The sequence below is a fragment of the Rhinolophus ferrumequinum genome, chromosome 18 (assembly GCF_004115265.2).
Source record: "Rhinolophus ferrumequinum isolate MPI-CBG mRhiFer1 chromosome 18, mRhiFer1_v1.p, whole genome shotgun sequence".
Taxonomy (NCBI): domain Eukaryota; kingdom Metazoa; phylum Chordata; class Mammalia; order Chiroptera; family Rhinolophidae; genus Rhinolophus; species Rhinolophus ferrumequinum.
Genome location: NC_046301.1, coordinates 55,965,849 through 55,980,998, shown reverse-complemented (window position 1 = coordinate 55,980,998; position 15,150 = coordinate 55,965,849). Strand labels below are relative to the sequence as shown.

Here is a 15,150-nt window from a genome sequence, read left to right as displayed (position 1 = left end):
ATCCATATAATTTTATGTCCCTGCACCTATTAATTAATTCGTGCATTCACAGTAATCTCACTTCTGTAATAAATAAACTGTCAGTTTATGTCTTGGTTTTTCTCTGGGCTCTCACTTCTGATCAATAAGTCTATTGTATCTCTCCGTGTCTTAATGATTGTATCGTAATAATCAGCTAAAATAAAATTTGTTCTTAAACAAGTCCCAAATCTCACGGTTACATCTTCAAAGGTACATCAGCTTGACTGCTACTCTGATCATTTGTAATTTACTGCAACAATATTGATAACCAAGAAGCATATCAACCCATCGTGCATTATGTGTAAAAACGTATATTGAAGCTACTGATATTGAGAAAATTTGCTAGTAAAATTTAAAAAGAGAATAAAATACCTGTTACATTTGAGTATACAGAATATATTAGAAACTGCTAAGTATAATATGCATAAGTAGAATCAACATTCAATGAGTCATACATAAAATTAGCCCATAGTGTCTGTATTTTTAGGATACAGTCACTATAATATTACATGTATTTATACAGGTAACATGTATCTATCCACATAAAGAAACCAAATTTATGAGCTTAAATATGCATAGATCTACCTTATGACCTAGAAATTCCATTCCTAAATATTGATCCAAAGAAATCAAAAAAATATTAATTCAAAAAAAATATGCACCCCTATGTCTACTACAGTGCTATAAGGAAACAACAGAAATGCCCATCAATAGACGGTTGGATAAAGAAATTGTGGTACATTTATACAATGGAGTATTACTCTGCTGTAAAAAAGAATGAAAGCTTACTATTTGCAACAACACGGATGGACCTAGAGGATATTATGCTAAGTGATAGAAGTCAGACTGAGAAAGACAAATAGCATTTGATCTCACTTATATGTGGAATCGAAAGAACAGAATAAACATGCAAACAGAACATAAATAGACTCATAGATACAGAGAACAAACTGAGGGATGGGAGGGAGCCTGGGGGATGGGGGAGAAGGTGAAGGGATTAGGAAGTACACACTGGTAATCACAAAATAGTCACAGGGATGTGAAATACAGTATGGAGAATATAATCAATAATGTTGTAGAGACTATTTAGGGTGTCAGGTGGGCACGGGACTTATCAGGGGGATCACTTCATAGATTATATAAATGCCTCACTACTGTGCTGTCCACCTGAAACTAATATATAATATTGAATGTCAACTATAATTTAATAGTCACAGGACGTAAAGCACAGCATAAGGAATATAGTGGTATTGTGACAGCTATATACCATGTCAGATGGGCTGTGGACTTGGTGGGGTTGTCACTTTGTGAGGGGTGTAAATGTCTAATCATTCTGTTGTTTTCTACGCCTGAAACTAAAAAAGAAGTTGGTGAGGTTTTCTGGATCTCAAAATAATTGATTCCTCTGTGTCATATTCCAGTAGTGCAAGCCCAGCGCTGCTGACCCATCAACGGAACGATGATATCCTAGAGATGAGTTTCCTCAAAGCCCCCATCATGTCCTTGTTCCTCAGACTGTAGATAAAGGGGTTCAGCATAGGTGTCACCACTGTGTATATCACCGATACTACTGCACTTTTCCTGGAAGAGTGAGTAGCTGCAGAAGTAAGGTACACCCCAAAACCTGTCCCATAGAACAAGGAAACAACTATTAAGTGTGACCCACAGATGGAAAACGCCTTATACTTTCCACCAGCTGATGGAATTTTCAGGATGGAGGAGACAATGCGAATGTAAGAGAAAATTATCCCAGTGAGGGGAACAACCCCCAACAGGCTGGTCACGACATACACACAGACGTTATTGATGAAGATATCAGAACAGGCGAGCTTAAGAAGATGAGCTAATTCACAGAAGAAGTGGGGGATTTCCAGGTCGGTGCAGAAGGACAGCCGCAGGGCCATCAGAGTGTGCAGCAGGGCGTCCAGAACACTGAGAAGGAAGGACAGCAAAACCATCAGCCCACAGAGTCTGGGGGTCATGACGACATTGTACCTCAGTGGGTGACAGATGGCCACAAATCGATCATAGGCCATCATTGTCAGAATTCCGTTTTCCAATCCAGCAAAAGTCAAGACAAAGCAGATCTGGGTGAGGCAGCCCGGGTAGCTGATGTGTTTTCTCTGTGTCTGGATGTTCACTAGTATCTTTGGGATCGTGGTTGTGGTGAAACAAATGTCAACAAAAGACAAGTTAGAGAGGAAGAAGTACATGGGCGTGTGGAGGTGGGAGTCAGAGCTGATGGCCAGGATGATGAGCAGGTTCCCTAGCACGGTGACCAAGTACATGGACAGGAAGAGCCCAAAGAGGAGGGGCTGCAATTCGGGGTCCTCTGACAGTCCCAGGAGGAGGAAGTCTGCAGTTTCGGAGAGGTTTCCTGATTTCAAGTTATGGATGGTCCTGATAGAAAAGATGGAGGTGACAAGAAAACAAAACTTCAGAGAAACTTCCTTAAACTTGTCTATATTTTGAGACCACATCAGTTACAGGTCTTTTCTCCTGCTTTCTTCTCTCCCTTCTCTCCCTTCTTCTCCTTTCCTCGCCTTATATTCCCACAAAACATGCCCCCACACACACACCAGCCTCTGTCCCAAGATTTTATTTTCCATCTATTCTTTGTTGAGAAGTACTTAGTGAGAAAAAATAGGAATGAAACATTGTCCTCTCCCGTAAGATGCCCACAGGCAAATAATAATTCCAGAAGAAAATTACTGAGGCTGTATCTTAAAATATACTTTGGGGAAATACAGCTTGTGGGCAAAAATCCTGCCTGGCCCTTATTTTTGTAAACCAAGGTTTACTGGAACAAAGTCTTTTCTTTATGTATTGTGCATGGTGGCTGTCAGGCTACAACAGCCGAGTGGAGTACTTGTGAGAAACACCATACAGTCCACAAAACCTAAATTATTTACTATCTGGCTCTTCACTGAAAAACGTCTGCCTACCTCTAGTCTAGAAGCTTGATTAGATTTAGATTCAATACTTGGCAAACATCCTTAAGTATTTTCATAAGGAAACACATACTGTCTTCTTGCCTTATTTCTTGTAATAATTATTGCCTGGATCCATTAATTCATCAGGAGTTACAAAATGCTGACATCCTAATTCTTTGTTTACTTATTGGCTGAAATACTTCCATAAAGAGGAACTTTCCCTGATCAAATGCTAGGTGATCGCCCTGAGGTAGTTTCTATGAAAAAGGCGGAATACATCTGGATTCCTGTACTCATCACTTTTAAAAATAATAAATTGGTTTTAAGCATTATCCAGATATGAATATTGTATCATCATGAGCTCCTAGATTTTAAATGCACTTGATATATTTTAATTCATTGCAATTATTCATATTGATTCCCAAATTGTCCCATGATTGGCCAGTGAAAACCCTCTCAACTTGCTTCCTGAGTCCTTCTGAAATGAACCTGGCAGTCGCATATTGCTCCTAATTTTGGCATGAAAGATGGTCTATGCCCACCTTATGCGTTTCCAGTTCCAGAGCTGGAACCAGCCATTTCTCCAGGACCCGGGTCCTTTCGAGTGATAAATGGTATCTAGAGACCACAATCTGGCCACTGAGGGGTTCTCAGAGCTACTGGATTGGTCATTGCTTTTAACAAATGGGCAGTCAGAAAATAACTATTTTTAAACATTAGCTCACTTAATTCTGTCATAAAACCTGAAGATTAGGTAGCGCTCACTCATTTATATTTGACGAAACTAGGCAAGAGGATATTTGGATACAGCTAATAGGTGTATACAAAGATACAGCTAATGGGTGGTAGAGTCAGGAATTGGCTTCAGGAAGTTAGAGCCCAGAGCTGGCATACTTCACTGTGATGTGGTACTGCCTGGAACACTCCACAATTCTGCCTCCTATGAAATCACTCTGACTCCGTCATTTCCCTTTCAAAAACTTGAATGACATCCTAGCATATAAAATCCTAAACATATTCCTTGGTCTTCAGTCTCCCGTTCTCCTATGAGCCATATATATAGTTAGTGTGTATTGATGGACACCACCAAAATAGGGCACATCTGCAAGACCTGAGGTCAAGATTAGAAAATGCTGCCTGATCAAATAAAGGCTTGTACTGATCTGTCATGGGTCAGGTTTGACAATTAAGTTTGTGAAATCATACTAGACAAAGTGCTACATACCTCATTGCTGAATATCACTACGGTCACCTTTGAAGTACTCCCCTTGGTAAGCTATGCACTGATGCCAGCGCCTGGTCCACCCTTCAAAGCAATTTTGGAACTCTTTTTATGGAATGGCCATCAGAGCTGTCATTGTATTACCCTTCATATCCTGAATGTCATCAGAATGTCTTCCTTTCAATACTTCCTTCATCTTCAGGTAAAGAAAGAAGTCATTGGGGGTCAGATCAGGTAAGTAGGGAGGGTGCTCCAGTACAGTTATTTGGACCATTTTTGCACACACCTTTCTCATGCCAAGATTTTCAGTTAAGATTTTCCTAACTGTTTCTCTATCAATGTTTACTTGGTCTGCTATGCTTCTCACAGTCAGCCAACAATTTTAACACACAATTCAATAAATTTTTGCAATGTTTTAGTCAGTTCTGCCCATTACTGGCCGCCCTGACCTCTCTTCATCAGTGACGTGTTCTCTCCCCTCAGAAAACATTTAACACATTTGCACACTGCCATTTTCTTCATGGCATTATCCCCATAAACTTGGACAAATATGTCCCTGATTTCACTTCCACTCCTGCCAAATGTAACAAAAAATTTAATGTTTGTTCGTTGCTCTAATTCAAGCTGACATTTTTGCGACAGCACACAAAAACACGCAACAAGAGGGAGAACGTCATAGGAATGGCGGCAGCGGGGCGCACTTTTTGAGTTCTCCTCCGTATCTTATCACAAACGGGACATCTATAACCCATCAAAGGACTCTCTGCTCATCACACAGAACAGCTAAAAGACTCGTGCAAGGGTTACTTGAAGGTGGGCAAATTGGGCGAGCAGGGAAAGAGGGACGGGAGTAGAGTGGAAACACGGTTTGCATCTGTGGCTGTGGAGACACGGATGACATCCGCAGCTGCAGAGATGCAGGGGATCCCAGGACGGAACAGAGAACACAAAAGCCAGGAGGTGGGCTCTTTCCCTGCATCCCACAGCTGATCTCTCCTGCCGAGGGGGCAGTATATCCAGCATTTGAGGCAATAACCTCAGCTGAGATCTCCAGCTGGGCCCTACAGACAAAGGACACAAACTCCATACTTGAGCCACTCCCCCCACTCCTGCAATCCTACCCCAGCCCTTCCAGAGACTTAAACTGGACCCTGAATTGAGGAGTAGTGTCAGATTACAGAGGAGCCGTAGTGTTCAGGCTCTGGGAAGACGGGCGTGCAGCTCTGACCCAGGGAAGAGGCCGGGAAGAGTGTGATTTTTGCTCAGCTAGGAGAGGAGAGACTCCTCCACCCCCAGCCACCACCTTTTCTGGCCTGCGGGAAGAGTGTGACACGGCTGGGCTGGGAGAGAGAAGACCCCTCAATCCCCAGTCCCCACCCTTTCTGGCCTGCCTAGGGCAGGGCAATTACAACTGAGGAGGCACTCCCAGGGATCAGCAGTAGGCGGCAGACGCAGCTCTGGGCTTTCAGCAGCTCAGAAATCTCCCGCCCGTCACACACACACACACACACACACACACACACACACACACACACGCGGAAGAAGTGCCCTAAGACTCAGGAGAACTGGGCACAGGGCTCTCAGTGTGCATATGTGCAGGCAAGAGCAGAAACTGCACTGACTTTGTAGAAACTACCCTCCAGACCCCTCAGCCCCACGCATCTAAATCTGCAGTCCCAACGTCCCTCTGGGCACCAGATGACCGGCTCTGCCTGCACAATACACAAAGGACTCTTTGGTACAGCAGAGGACAACCTGGAGATTACTTGGTGGGCTTAAGCCAAGACTGGCGCTGCTTTTTTCATTGTTTGTTTTGTTTTGTCTTTATATCTTTGATATCTTTGCTTGTGTTGAGTGTGGGTTGTCGGTTGTTTTTACATGTGAATGTGTTTGATTTTTTTCTTTGTTGTTGTTGTTGTGTTTGGTGATTTGCTTTGTTCTGAAATTGCCCTACCAGAGCCCAGCTTAAGAGGCACAAAATTCAACACACCCAGAAGCCAACTCCAGACCAAACCAGAGTACTACCGGGTTTGACCTACAAGTGACACACCCAGAGGGAATTCTCTACAGGCACAAGAGCCCATAGAGGCCAAACCACATTTAAGTGGTCAACCCTCAGGCAGCAGAACACCCTGCGGTGGGCAGAGCCAAGTCTCACAACGAATCAGCCTAGGAGTTAACCCCACCTACTCACAAGCGAAAAGCAATTAAAGATCTTCTTTAACAGGACAATATACACAACACAAGAGTCACCTTTGGAGCACACGCAGAGGAGAAGAAGGAAGTAGTGCAAGTCAAATATAAAGGACACATACTACATAAGGTAACCCAGCAAGAACTAAGAACTCTAGGGGATCTACCTAATATATCAAAACAAACACAGAGAGTCAGCAAGAATGGGGAAACAAAGAAACATGTCCCAAATAAAAGAACAGAAGGAACCTCCAGAAATGGAACCAAATGAAACAGAGGTAACCAATCTATCAGAGACAGAGTTCAGAACACTGATGATAAGAATGTTTAAGGAGCTTAGAGATGACATAAAGAAGGATAGAGAAATCACAATGAACAACCAGTTAGAACTAAAGAACACAATTACTGAAATAAAGAACTCACTTGAAGGAATTAACAGCAGGTTAGATGAAGCAGAGGATCGAATCAGCGACTTAGAAGACAAGGTAGCAGAGATCACCCAAACGGAACAGAAAGAAAAAAGAATAAAAAACAATGAAGATCGTTTAAGAGGCCTCTGGGATAACATCAAGAGCAACAACATGTGCGTCATAGGAATACCAGAAGGTGAAGAGAGGAAGCAAGGGATCGAGAACATATTTGAAGTAATAATGTCCGAAAACTTCCCCAACCTGATGAAGGAAACCAACATACAAGCCCAGGAAGTGCAGAGAGTTCCAACCAGGATAAACCCAAACAGGTCCACACCAAGACACATTATAGTTAAAATGGCAAATGTTAAAGACAAAGAGAGAATCCTAAAAGCAGCAAGAGAAAGACAGAGTGTTACATACAAGGGAACTCCCATAAGACTATCAAATGACTTTTCTACAGAAACATTGAAGGCCAGGAGGGAGTGGCAGGAGATACTCAAAGTGATGGAAAACAAAGGCCTACAACCTAGATTGCTTTATCCAGCAAGGCTATCTTTTAAAGTTGATGGAGAGATAAAGAGCTTCCCAGAAAAGAATAAGCTAAAGGAATTTATCACCACCAAGCCAGCATTGCAAGAAATACTAAAAGGACTTCTGTAAATAGAAGAAAGATCAAAACAATCTAAATACAAATTTAAAAATGGCAATAACTATGTACCTATCAATAATCACTTTAAATGTAAACGGATTAAATGCTCCAATCAAGAGACATAGGGTGGATGAGTGAATAAGAAAGCAAGACCCTTGTATATGCTGTATACAAGAGACTCACCTCAGATCAAAAGACACACAAGCTGAAAGTGAAGAGTTGGAGTAAGATATTTCATGCAAATGGAAATGAGAAAAAAGCTGGAGTTGCAATACTTATATCTGACAAAATAGACTTTAAAATGAAGAACATATTAAAAGACAAAGATGGGCACTATATAATAATAAAGGGATTGATCCGACAAGAGGACATAACCCTAGTAAACATCTATGCACCCAATATAGGAGCACCTAAATATATAAAACAGATATTGACTGACATAAAGACAGAGAACAACAGTAACACTATCATAGTAGGGGACTTGAACACAACTCTGACAACAAGGGACAGCTCTTCCAGACAGAAAATCAAAATGGAAACAGCAGCCTTAAATGACACATTGGACGACTTGGATTTAATCAATATTTTCAGAGCATTTCACCCCAAAGCTGCAGAATACACATTCTTCTCAAGTGCACATGGAACATTTTCCAAGATAGACCATATGTTAGGCCACAAAGCAAGTCTTCATAAATTTAAGAAAACTGAAATCATACCAGTTGTCTTCTCTGACCAAAGTGCTATGAAATTAGAAATGAACTACAGGAAAAATAACTGGAAGACACACCAATTCATGGAGGCTGAATAACATGTTACTAAATAATGAATGGGTCAACCAGGAGATCAAGGAAGAAATCAAAAGATATCTTGAGACAAATGAAAATGAAAACACGACGACCCAAAAATCTATGGGATGCAGCAAAAGCAGTTCTAAGAGGGAAATTCATAGCATTGCAGGCCTACCTAAAGAAACAAGAAAAATCACTAATCAACAGTTTATCTTCACACTTAAGGAATCTGGAAAAAGAACAGCAAAATAAGCCCAAAGGGCATACAAGGAAGGAGAAAATAAATATCAAAGGGGAAATAAATGAAATAGAAACCAGAAAAACAATACAAAAGATCAATGAATCCAAGAGTTGGTTCTTAGAGAAGATAAACAAAATCGACAAACATTTAGCCAGACTCATTAAAAAAAAGAGAGGACCCAAATTAATAAAATCAGAAATGAAAGAGGAGACGTGACAACAGACACCACAGAAATACAAAAAATTTTAAGAAATTACTATGAGCAACTATATGCCAACAAATTTGACAATCTGGAAAATTGTCAATGGAAAAATTTTCTAGAGGCATACAACCTTCCAAGGCTAACTAAAGAAGAAACAGAAAACCTGAATAGACTGATTACCACCAGGGAAATTGAATCAGTAATCAACAAACTCCCAACAAACAAAAGCCCTGGACCAGATGGCTTTACAGGTGAATTTTACAAAACGTTCAAAAAAGAATTATCACCTATTCTCTTCAAGCTCTTCCAAAAAATCCAGAAGGAAGGAAGGCTCCCAAACACTTTTTATGAAGCCACTATCACCCTGATCCCAAATTCAGACAAAGACACCACAAAAAAAGAAAACTACAGGCCAATATCTCTAATGAACATAGATGCAAAAATCCTCAACAAAATATTAGCGAACAGAATTCAGCAATACATTAAAAAGATCATACACCATGATAAGTGGCATTCATTCCTGGTATGCAAGGGTGGTTCAACATCCACAAATCAATTAATGTGATACACCACATTAACAAAATGAAAAATAAAAATCACATGGTCATATCAATAGATGCAGAAAAAACATTTGATAAAATCCAGCAGCCATTTATGATAAAAACCCCTAAGAAAGTGGCAATAGAGGGATCATATCTCAACATAATAAAGGCCATATATGATAAACCCACACCTAACATCATACTCAATGGGGAAAAGCTAAAACCATTCCCTTAAGATCAGGAACAAGGCAAGGTTGCCCACTTTCTCCACTTCTATTCAACATAGTGCTTGAAGTTCTAGCCACAGCAATCAGACAAGAAAAAGAAATAAAAGGCATCCAAATTGGTAAGGAGGAAGTAAAATTGTCATTATATGCAGATAACATGATACTATTTATAGAGAACCCTAAAGACTCCACCAAGAAACTATTAGAGCTGATAGATGAATTTAGTAAAGTAGCAGGATACAAAATTAATATTCAGAAATCATTTGCATTTGTATATACCAACAATAAAACATCAGAAGGAGAAATTAAAAAAACAATTACATTTACAATTGCTTCAAAGACTATAAAATACCTGGGAATAAATTTAACCAAAGAAGTAAAAGATCTGTACTCAGAAAATTATAAGACACTGAAGAAAGAAATGAAAGAAGATATAAATATATATCTTGGAAACATATACCATGTTCATGGATAGGAAGAATTACTATAGTTAAAATGTCCATACTGCCTAAGGCAATATACATATTCAACGCAATTCCTATCAAACTACCAACAACAGTTTTCACAGAAATAGAACATATAATCTTAAAATTTATATGGAACCATAAAAGACCCGGATAGCCTCAGCAATCTTGAGAAATAAAAACAAAGTGGGAGGTATAACGATACCTGACATCAAATTATACTACAAGGCTACAGTAATTAAAACAGCATGGTACTGGCATAAAAACATAGATCAATGGAACAGAATAGAGAGTCCAGAAATAAATCCATGCCTATATGGCCATTTAATCTACGACAATGGAAGCAAGAATGTACGATGGGGTAAAGACAGTCTATTCAATAAATGGTGCTGGGAAACCTGGACAGATACATGCAAAACCATGAAGCTGGACCACCTCCTTACACCATATACAAAAACAAATTCAAAATGGCTTAAAGACTTAAATGCAAGATCTGAAACCATAAAATTCCTAGAAGAAAATATAGGAAGAAACTTCACAGACATTACCCGGAGTAAGATTTTTACTGATATATCCCCTTGCACAAGGGAAGTAAGAGAAAAAATAAACATGTGGGATTATATCAAACTAAAAAGTTTTTTCACAGCAAAGGAAACCATCAATAAAACAAAAAGGGATCCTACTGAATGGGAAAAGATATTTGCCAGTGATATATCTGATAAGGTGTTAATATCACAAATTTATAAAAAAAACACTCAACTCAACTCCAAAAAAACAAAAAAAAAACAATTAAAAAATAGGGAAAAGGACATGAAGAGAAATTTTTCTAAAAAGGACATACAGATGGCAAACAGACATATGAAAAAATGCTCAACCTCACTAACCATCAGAGAAATGCAAATAAAAACCACAATGAGATACCACCTTACCCCAGTCAAAATGGCTATCATTAATAAATCAACAAACAACAAGTGCTGGCGAGGATGTGGAGAAAAGGGAACCCTTGTGCACTGTTGGTGGGATTGCAGACTGGTGCAGCCACTATGAAAAACAGTATGGAGGTATCTCAAAAATCTGAAAATGGAACTACCTTATGATCCAGCAATTCCACTCCTAGGTATCTATCCGGAGAAATCCAAAACTCTAATTCAAAAAACTTTATGCACCCTTATGTTTATTGCAGCACTACACACAATAGCCAAGACATGGAAACAACTGAAATGCCCATCGGTAGATGACTGGATTAAGAAACTGTGGTACATTTATACAATGGAGTATTACGCAGCCATAAAGAAGAAAGACATCTTAACCATTTGCAACAACATGGATGGACCTAGAGAACATTATGTTAAGTGAAATAAGTGAGACAGAGAAAGACAAATACCATATGATCTCACTTATATGTGGAATCTAAAGAAAAGGATAAGTGAATGAACTAATCAGAAACAGTTTTGGAGACAAAGAGGAAAAACTGTGGGTTGCTAGATGGGCGGGGGGTGGGGGTGAAGGGGAAGGTGAGGGGATTGGAGGGCAGTCGGTGACCACAGGATGGCCACGGGGTTTGAAAATTAATTTGGGGAACGTAATAAATAATGTTGTAAAGATTTTGTAGGGTATCTGATAGACACTGGTCTCATTAGGGAGACCACCTCAGGGATGATGTAGATGCCTGATCACTGCACTGTACACCTGAAGCTGAAGCTGAACAATAATGAATGTCAACTACAAGCTTGTGTGTGTGTGTGTCTGTGTGTGTATGTATGTATATGTATATACTTACAAGAAGCGGAGTACAGCATTAGGAATAGAGACGGTGGAAATGTAATGGCTGTGTGCGATGTCAGAGGGATAGTGGATGGGGGAGAGGGGTTCACACAGTGTGAGGGAAATAAAGGATAAACGTCTAAGTATTACTTTGTCTTGTGCACCTGAAACTAATAAAAAAAAAACACACGCAACAATAATGAACGCCACTCAACAAGACCCCATCACACGTCGACACGAACACAGCTGTGAGACACTGATATACCAAGGTTATGAAACCTCACCGAGCTGTTTGTACAGTGCTGCCAATGTAAGTGCACCGTGGCAAGTTCATGAACTTCATTGTCAGACCTTCATGCAACGACAGCTCTGGTGGCCATTCGAGTTCCAAAATTGCTTTGAAGGGTGGACTAGGTGCTGGCATTGGTGCATAGCTTCCCAAGGGGAGGACTTCGAAGGTGACTGTAGTGATATTCAGCAATGAGGTATGTAGCGCTCAGGATGAGTTCATGAGCTTAATTGTCAGACCTCATATATTTCTCTTTGCTCTTCATAATTTGAAGGCTAAAATGTCCCTTCTGAAGCTATGATGAAGCATTTCTTTTTCCATAATAGAATAGTGGGAAACAGAATAATACATAAGGGGTCCTGAGCAAATAAAATAAGTGTGTCACCCTCAGAGTCCTAGAGAGAAAGTATCTCTTAATTAGCTAACGCTGATATCCAAGCCACTTAAGTTAGGTCCCCAGAAAGACTGGTGAAGAAGAAGGGAAATAGCAGTAAATACACCCGAATAATTATACTTTCAGGGTAATGATGCAACTTACAACAATAAATGCAGGGTTTGACATAGTATAATATATGCAAACAGTAAAACTTCAGTACGTGTACCTATCTTTTTGTTTGAGAGAGAAAATATGACTCTTGATTTTGGAAGTTCCTGACTGGAATTTCTAAAATAAACACACATGATCTGTTCTGCTTAATGGTCTTTTGAACACATGAATGAAGGGGAAAGGAAGGAAGGGAGGGATGGAGGGAGAAAAGGAGGGAGGGAGGGGCAAGAAAGAAGAAAAAGAGGAAGAAAAGAAAGGGAAATAATTGTACAAATATTCAAATGTCAATGGAGTCATTACATCTTATCTCTCTGCATATTTTAATAGTCTAGATACATCTATTTGCCCTTTCCTTCCTTCACAGATATCTCATCATTGATCTTTCTCTCCCATCATTTTCCCTTTCATATTGCAGTTTAAAACTAAAAATTAATCTCTTTATCCAGGAGCATAGGTCCCTCCCTCTATTTTTGTCTTAACCCATGTCTTTCATTTTTATCATAGATAATATATAAAAGAAAATGTCATCTTAAAAGTTCTCATTACAAGGAAAAAATGTAATTATATATGGTGATAGATGCTAACTACTTATTCTGATAATCATTTCACAAAATATACGTATATCTAATCATTATATTGTACACCCAAAACTAATACAATGTTATATATTGATTATATCTCGATTTTAAAAACAAGAAAATGTTAAGAATAAGCCATAGATCAGCAAACACCCCCCGCCGCCCTCCCCTCAGCCCCCATCCCGCCCCCCATCCCCTCCCGCCCCCATTATTCCTGATTCAGGAGAGGAGTCCTCAGTGGACCAACTCAGGACCAGCTCCAGGCTTTCTGACCCCCTTATCCAGATGCCTGAGAAATTGATTCTGGAGTTCCGTGTTAACGAGCAAACACGTGAGGCCAAAAATGGCATCACTTGTGTTAAAGCTCATGATACCCAACCTAGATGTCTAATACCTAATTGTTAGCGAAGGCGGAGGCAGCGGTTGCGATTCGGAGCCGTTGAGACGCCTCTGCGGCAGCTGGTGGCGCAGGCGGCTTGCGTGGACGCGGGCAGAGGCGGCCCACCCGCCACTGCAGCCTCAGCGCCCCCGCTGCCCCAGCAGGCGCGTCGGGACACCCCGAGGCATCCTCCGGTTACTGCCGCCCCCCCAGAGCTTCGGCTCCGGTTCGTCCGCCTTCATCCCCCCTGCCGTCCCTATCACCGCACCTCCTCCCTGGGCTTCGTACCCCCTGGCATCGCCCCTCGCGAAACACGACTCACTATTTCAAACCTGGAGACCTCATCTTCGCCAAGATGAAAGGTTATCCTCATTGGCCAGCTCGAGTAGGTGAAGTTCCTGATGGAGCTGTAAAGCCACCCACAAACAAACTACCCATTTTCTTTTTTGGAACTCACGAGGCCGCTTTTTTAGGCCCAAAGGATATATTTCCTTACTCAGAAAACAAGGAAAAGTACGGAAAACCAAATAAACAAAAAGGCTTTCATGAAGGTTTATGGGTGTTAATAATACGAAAGTGAAATTTTCAAGTCAACAGGCATCAGCTAAACAATCAAATGCATCACCTTATGTAGAAGTTGAAAAAAAAGACACTAGTGTTTCAAAGGAAGATACTGACCATGAAGAAAAAGCCAGCAATGAGGATGTGACTGAAGCAATTGACATAACGACTCCAAAAGCTGCCAGAAGAGGGAGAAAGAGAAAGGCAGAAAAGCAAATAGAAACCAAGGAGGCAGGGGTAATGACAACAGCAGCAGCATCTGCTAGTGGAAACGTGAGTCCTAGAAGACGACGACCTGCAGCTTCGGAAACCAAGATTCCAAAACCAAGAGGCAGACCCAAAATGGTAAAACAGACCTGTCCTTCAGAGAGTGACATGGTAACTGAAGAAGACAAAAGTAAGAAAAGGGCAAGAGGAAAAACAACCTAAAAAGCAGCTTTAAAAGGATGAAGAAGGCCAGAAGGAAGAAGATAAGCCAAGAAAAGAGCCTGACAAAAGAGGGGAAGAAAGAATTTTGAATCATAAAGGAAGAATTTAGCAAAAACAGGGGTTACATCAACCTCTGATTCTGAAGATGAAGATGATCAAGAAGGTGAAAAGAAGAGAAAAGGTGGGAGAAACTTTCAGACTGCTCACAGAAGGAATTTGTTGAAAGGCCAACATTGAGAAAGAAGCAGCAGATAGAAAACGCAAGCAAGAGGAACAAACGGAAACTGAGCAGACTCAAAGCATTAATCCAGTTACTGAAAAGAAAATACAAGTGGAGCAAACAAAAGATGAAGATCTTGAGACAGACTCATTGGACTGAATGCCCGCCTCCCCCCCTTTGATGGAAGAACGTTCCAGATTCTAAATTGAGGACTTCATTAATGGCATTATTACTCTGTTATGATTGTTATAAAAAATTTCCTGTAAGGTACACATTACATACTAAGGTTGGCCATCATTCTTAAGTTTTTTCCAAGCTTAAAATGAAGCGTTGTGTTTGAAAATCAGAATAAACTCAGATGAAGATGATGGTTGTACATTAATTCATTTAGAAAATATAAAAGTTAATTTTGTTTTGAAGTTAGGTGTTAAACTGGAATAGCTATTATACCCCAGAGAATGGGGCAGTTGTGCCCTTCCCTTGACATT

The 15,150-nt window shown here is 40.3% G+C and overlaps 1 protein-coding gene and 1 pseudogene across 1 annotated transcript; one reads left to right on the top strand and one right to left on the bottom strand.

Moving 5' to 3' along the window:
- Positions 1-1,469: 1,469 nt before the first annotated feature.
- Positions 1,470-2,309, bottom strand: LOC117037849 (olfactory receptor 7G3-like). Its single transcript, XM_033134353.1, has one exon. It carries the CDS (start codon positions 2,307-2,309, stop codon positions 1,470-1,472), a length of 840 nt encoding a protein of 279 aa, XP_032990244.1.
- Positions 2,310-13,358: 11,049 nt separating this feature from the next.
- LOC117038506 (PC4 and SFRS1-interacting protein-like) lies at positions 13,359-14,821 on the top strand (annotated as a pseudogene).
- Positions 14,822-15,150: the final 329 nt, after the last annotated feature.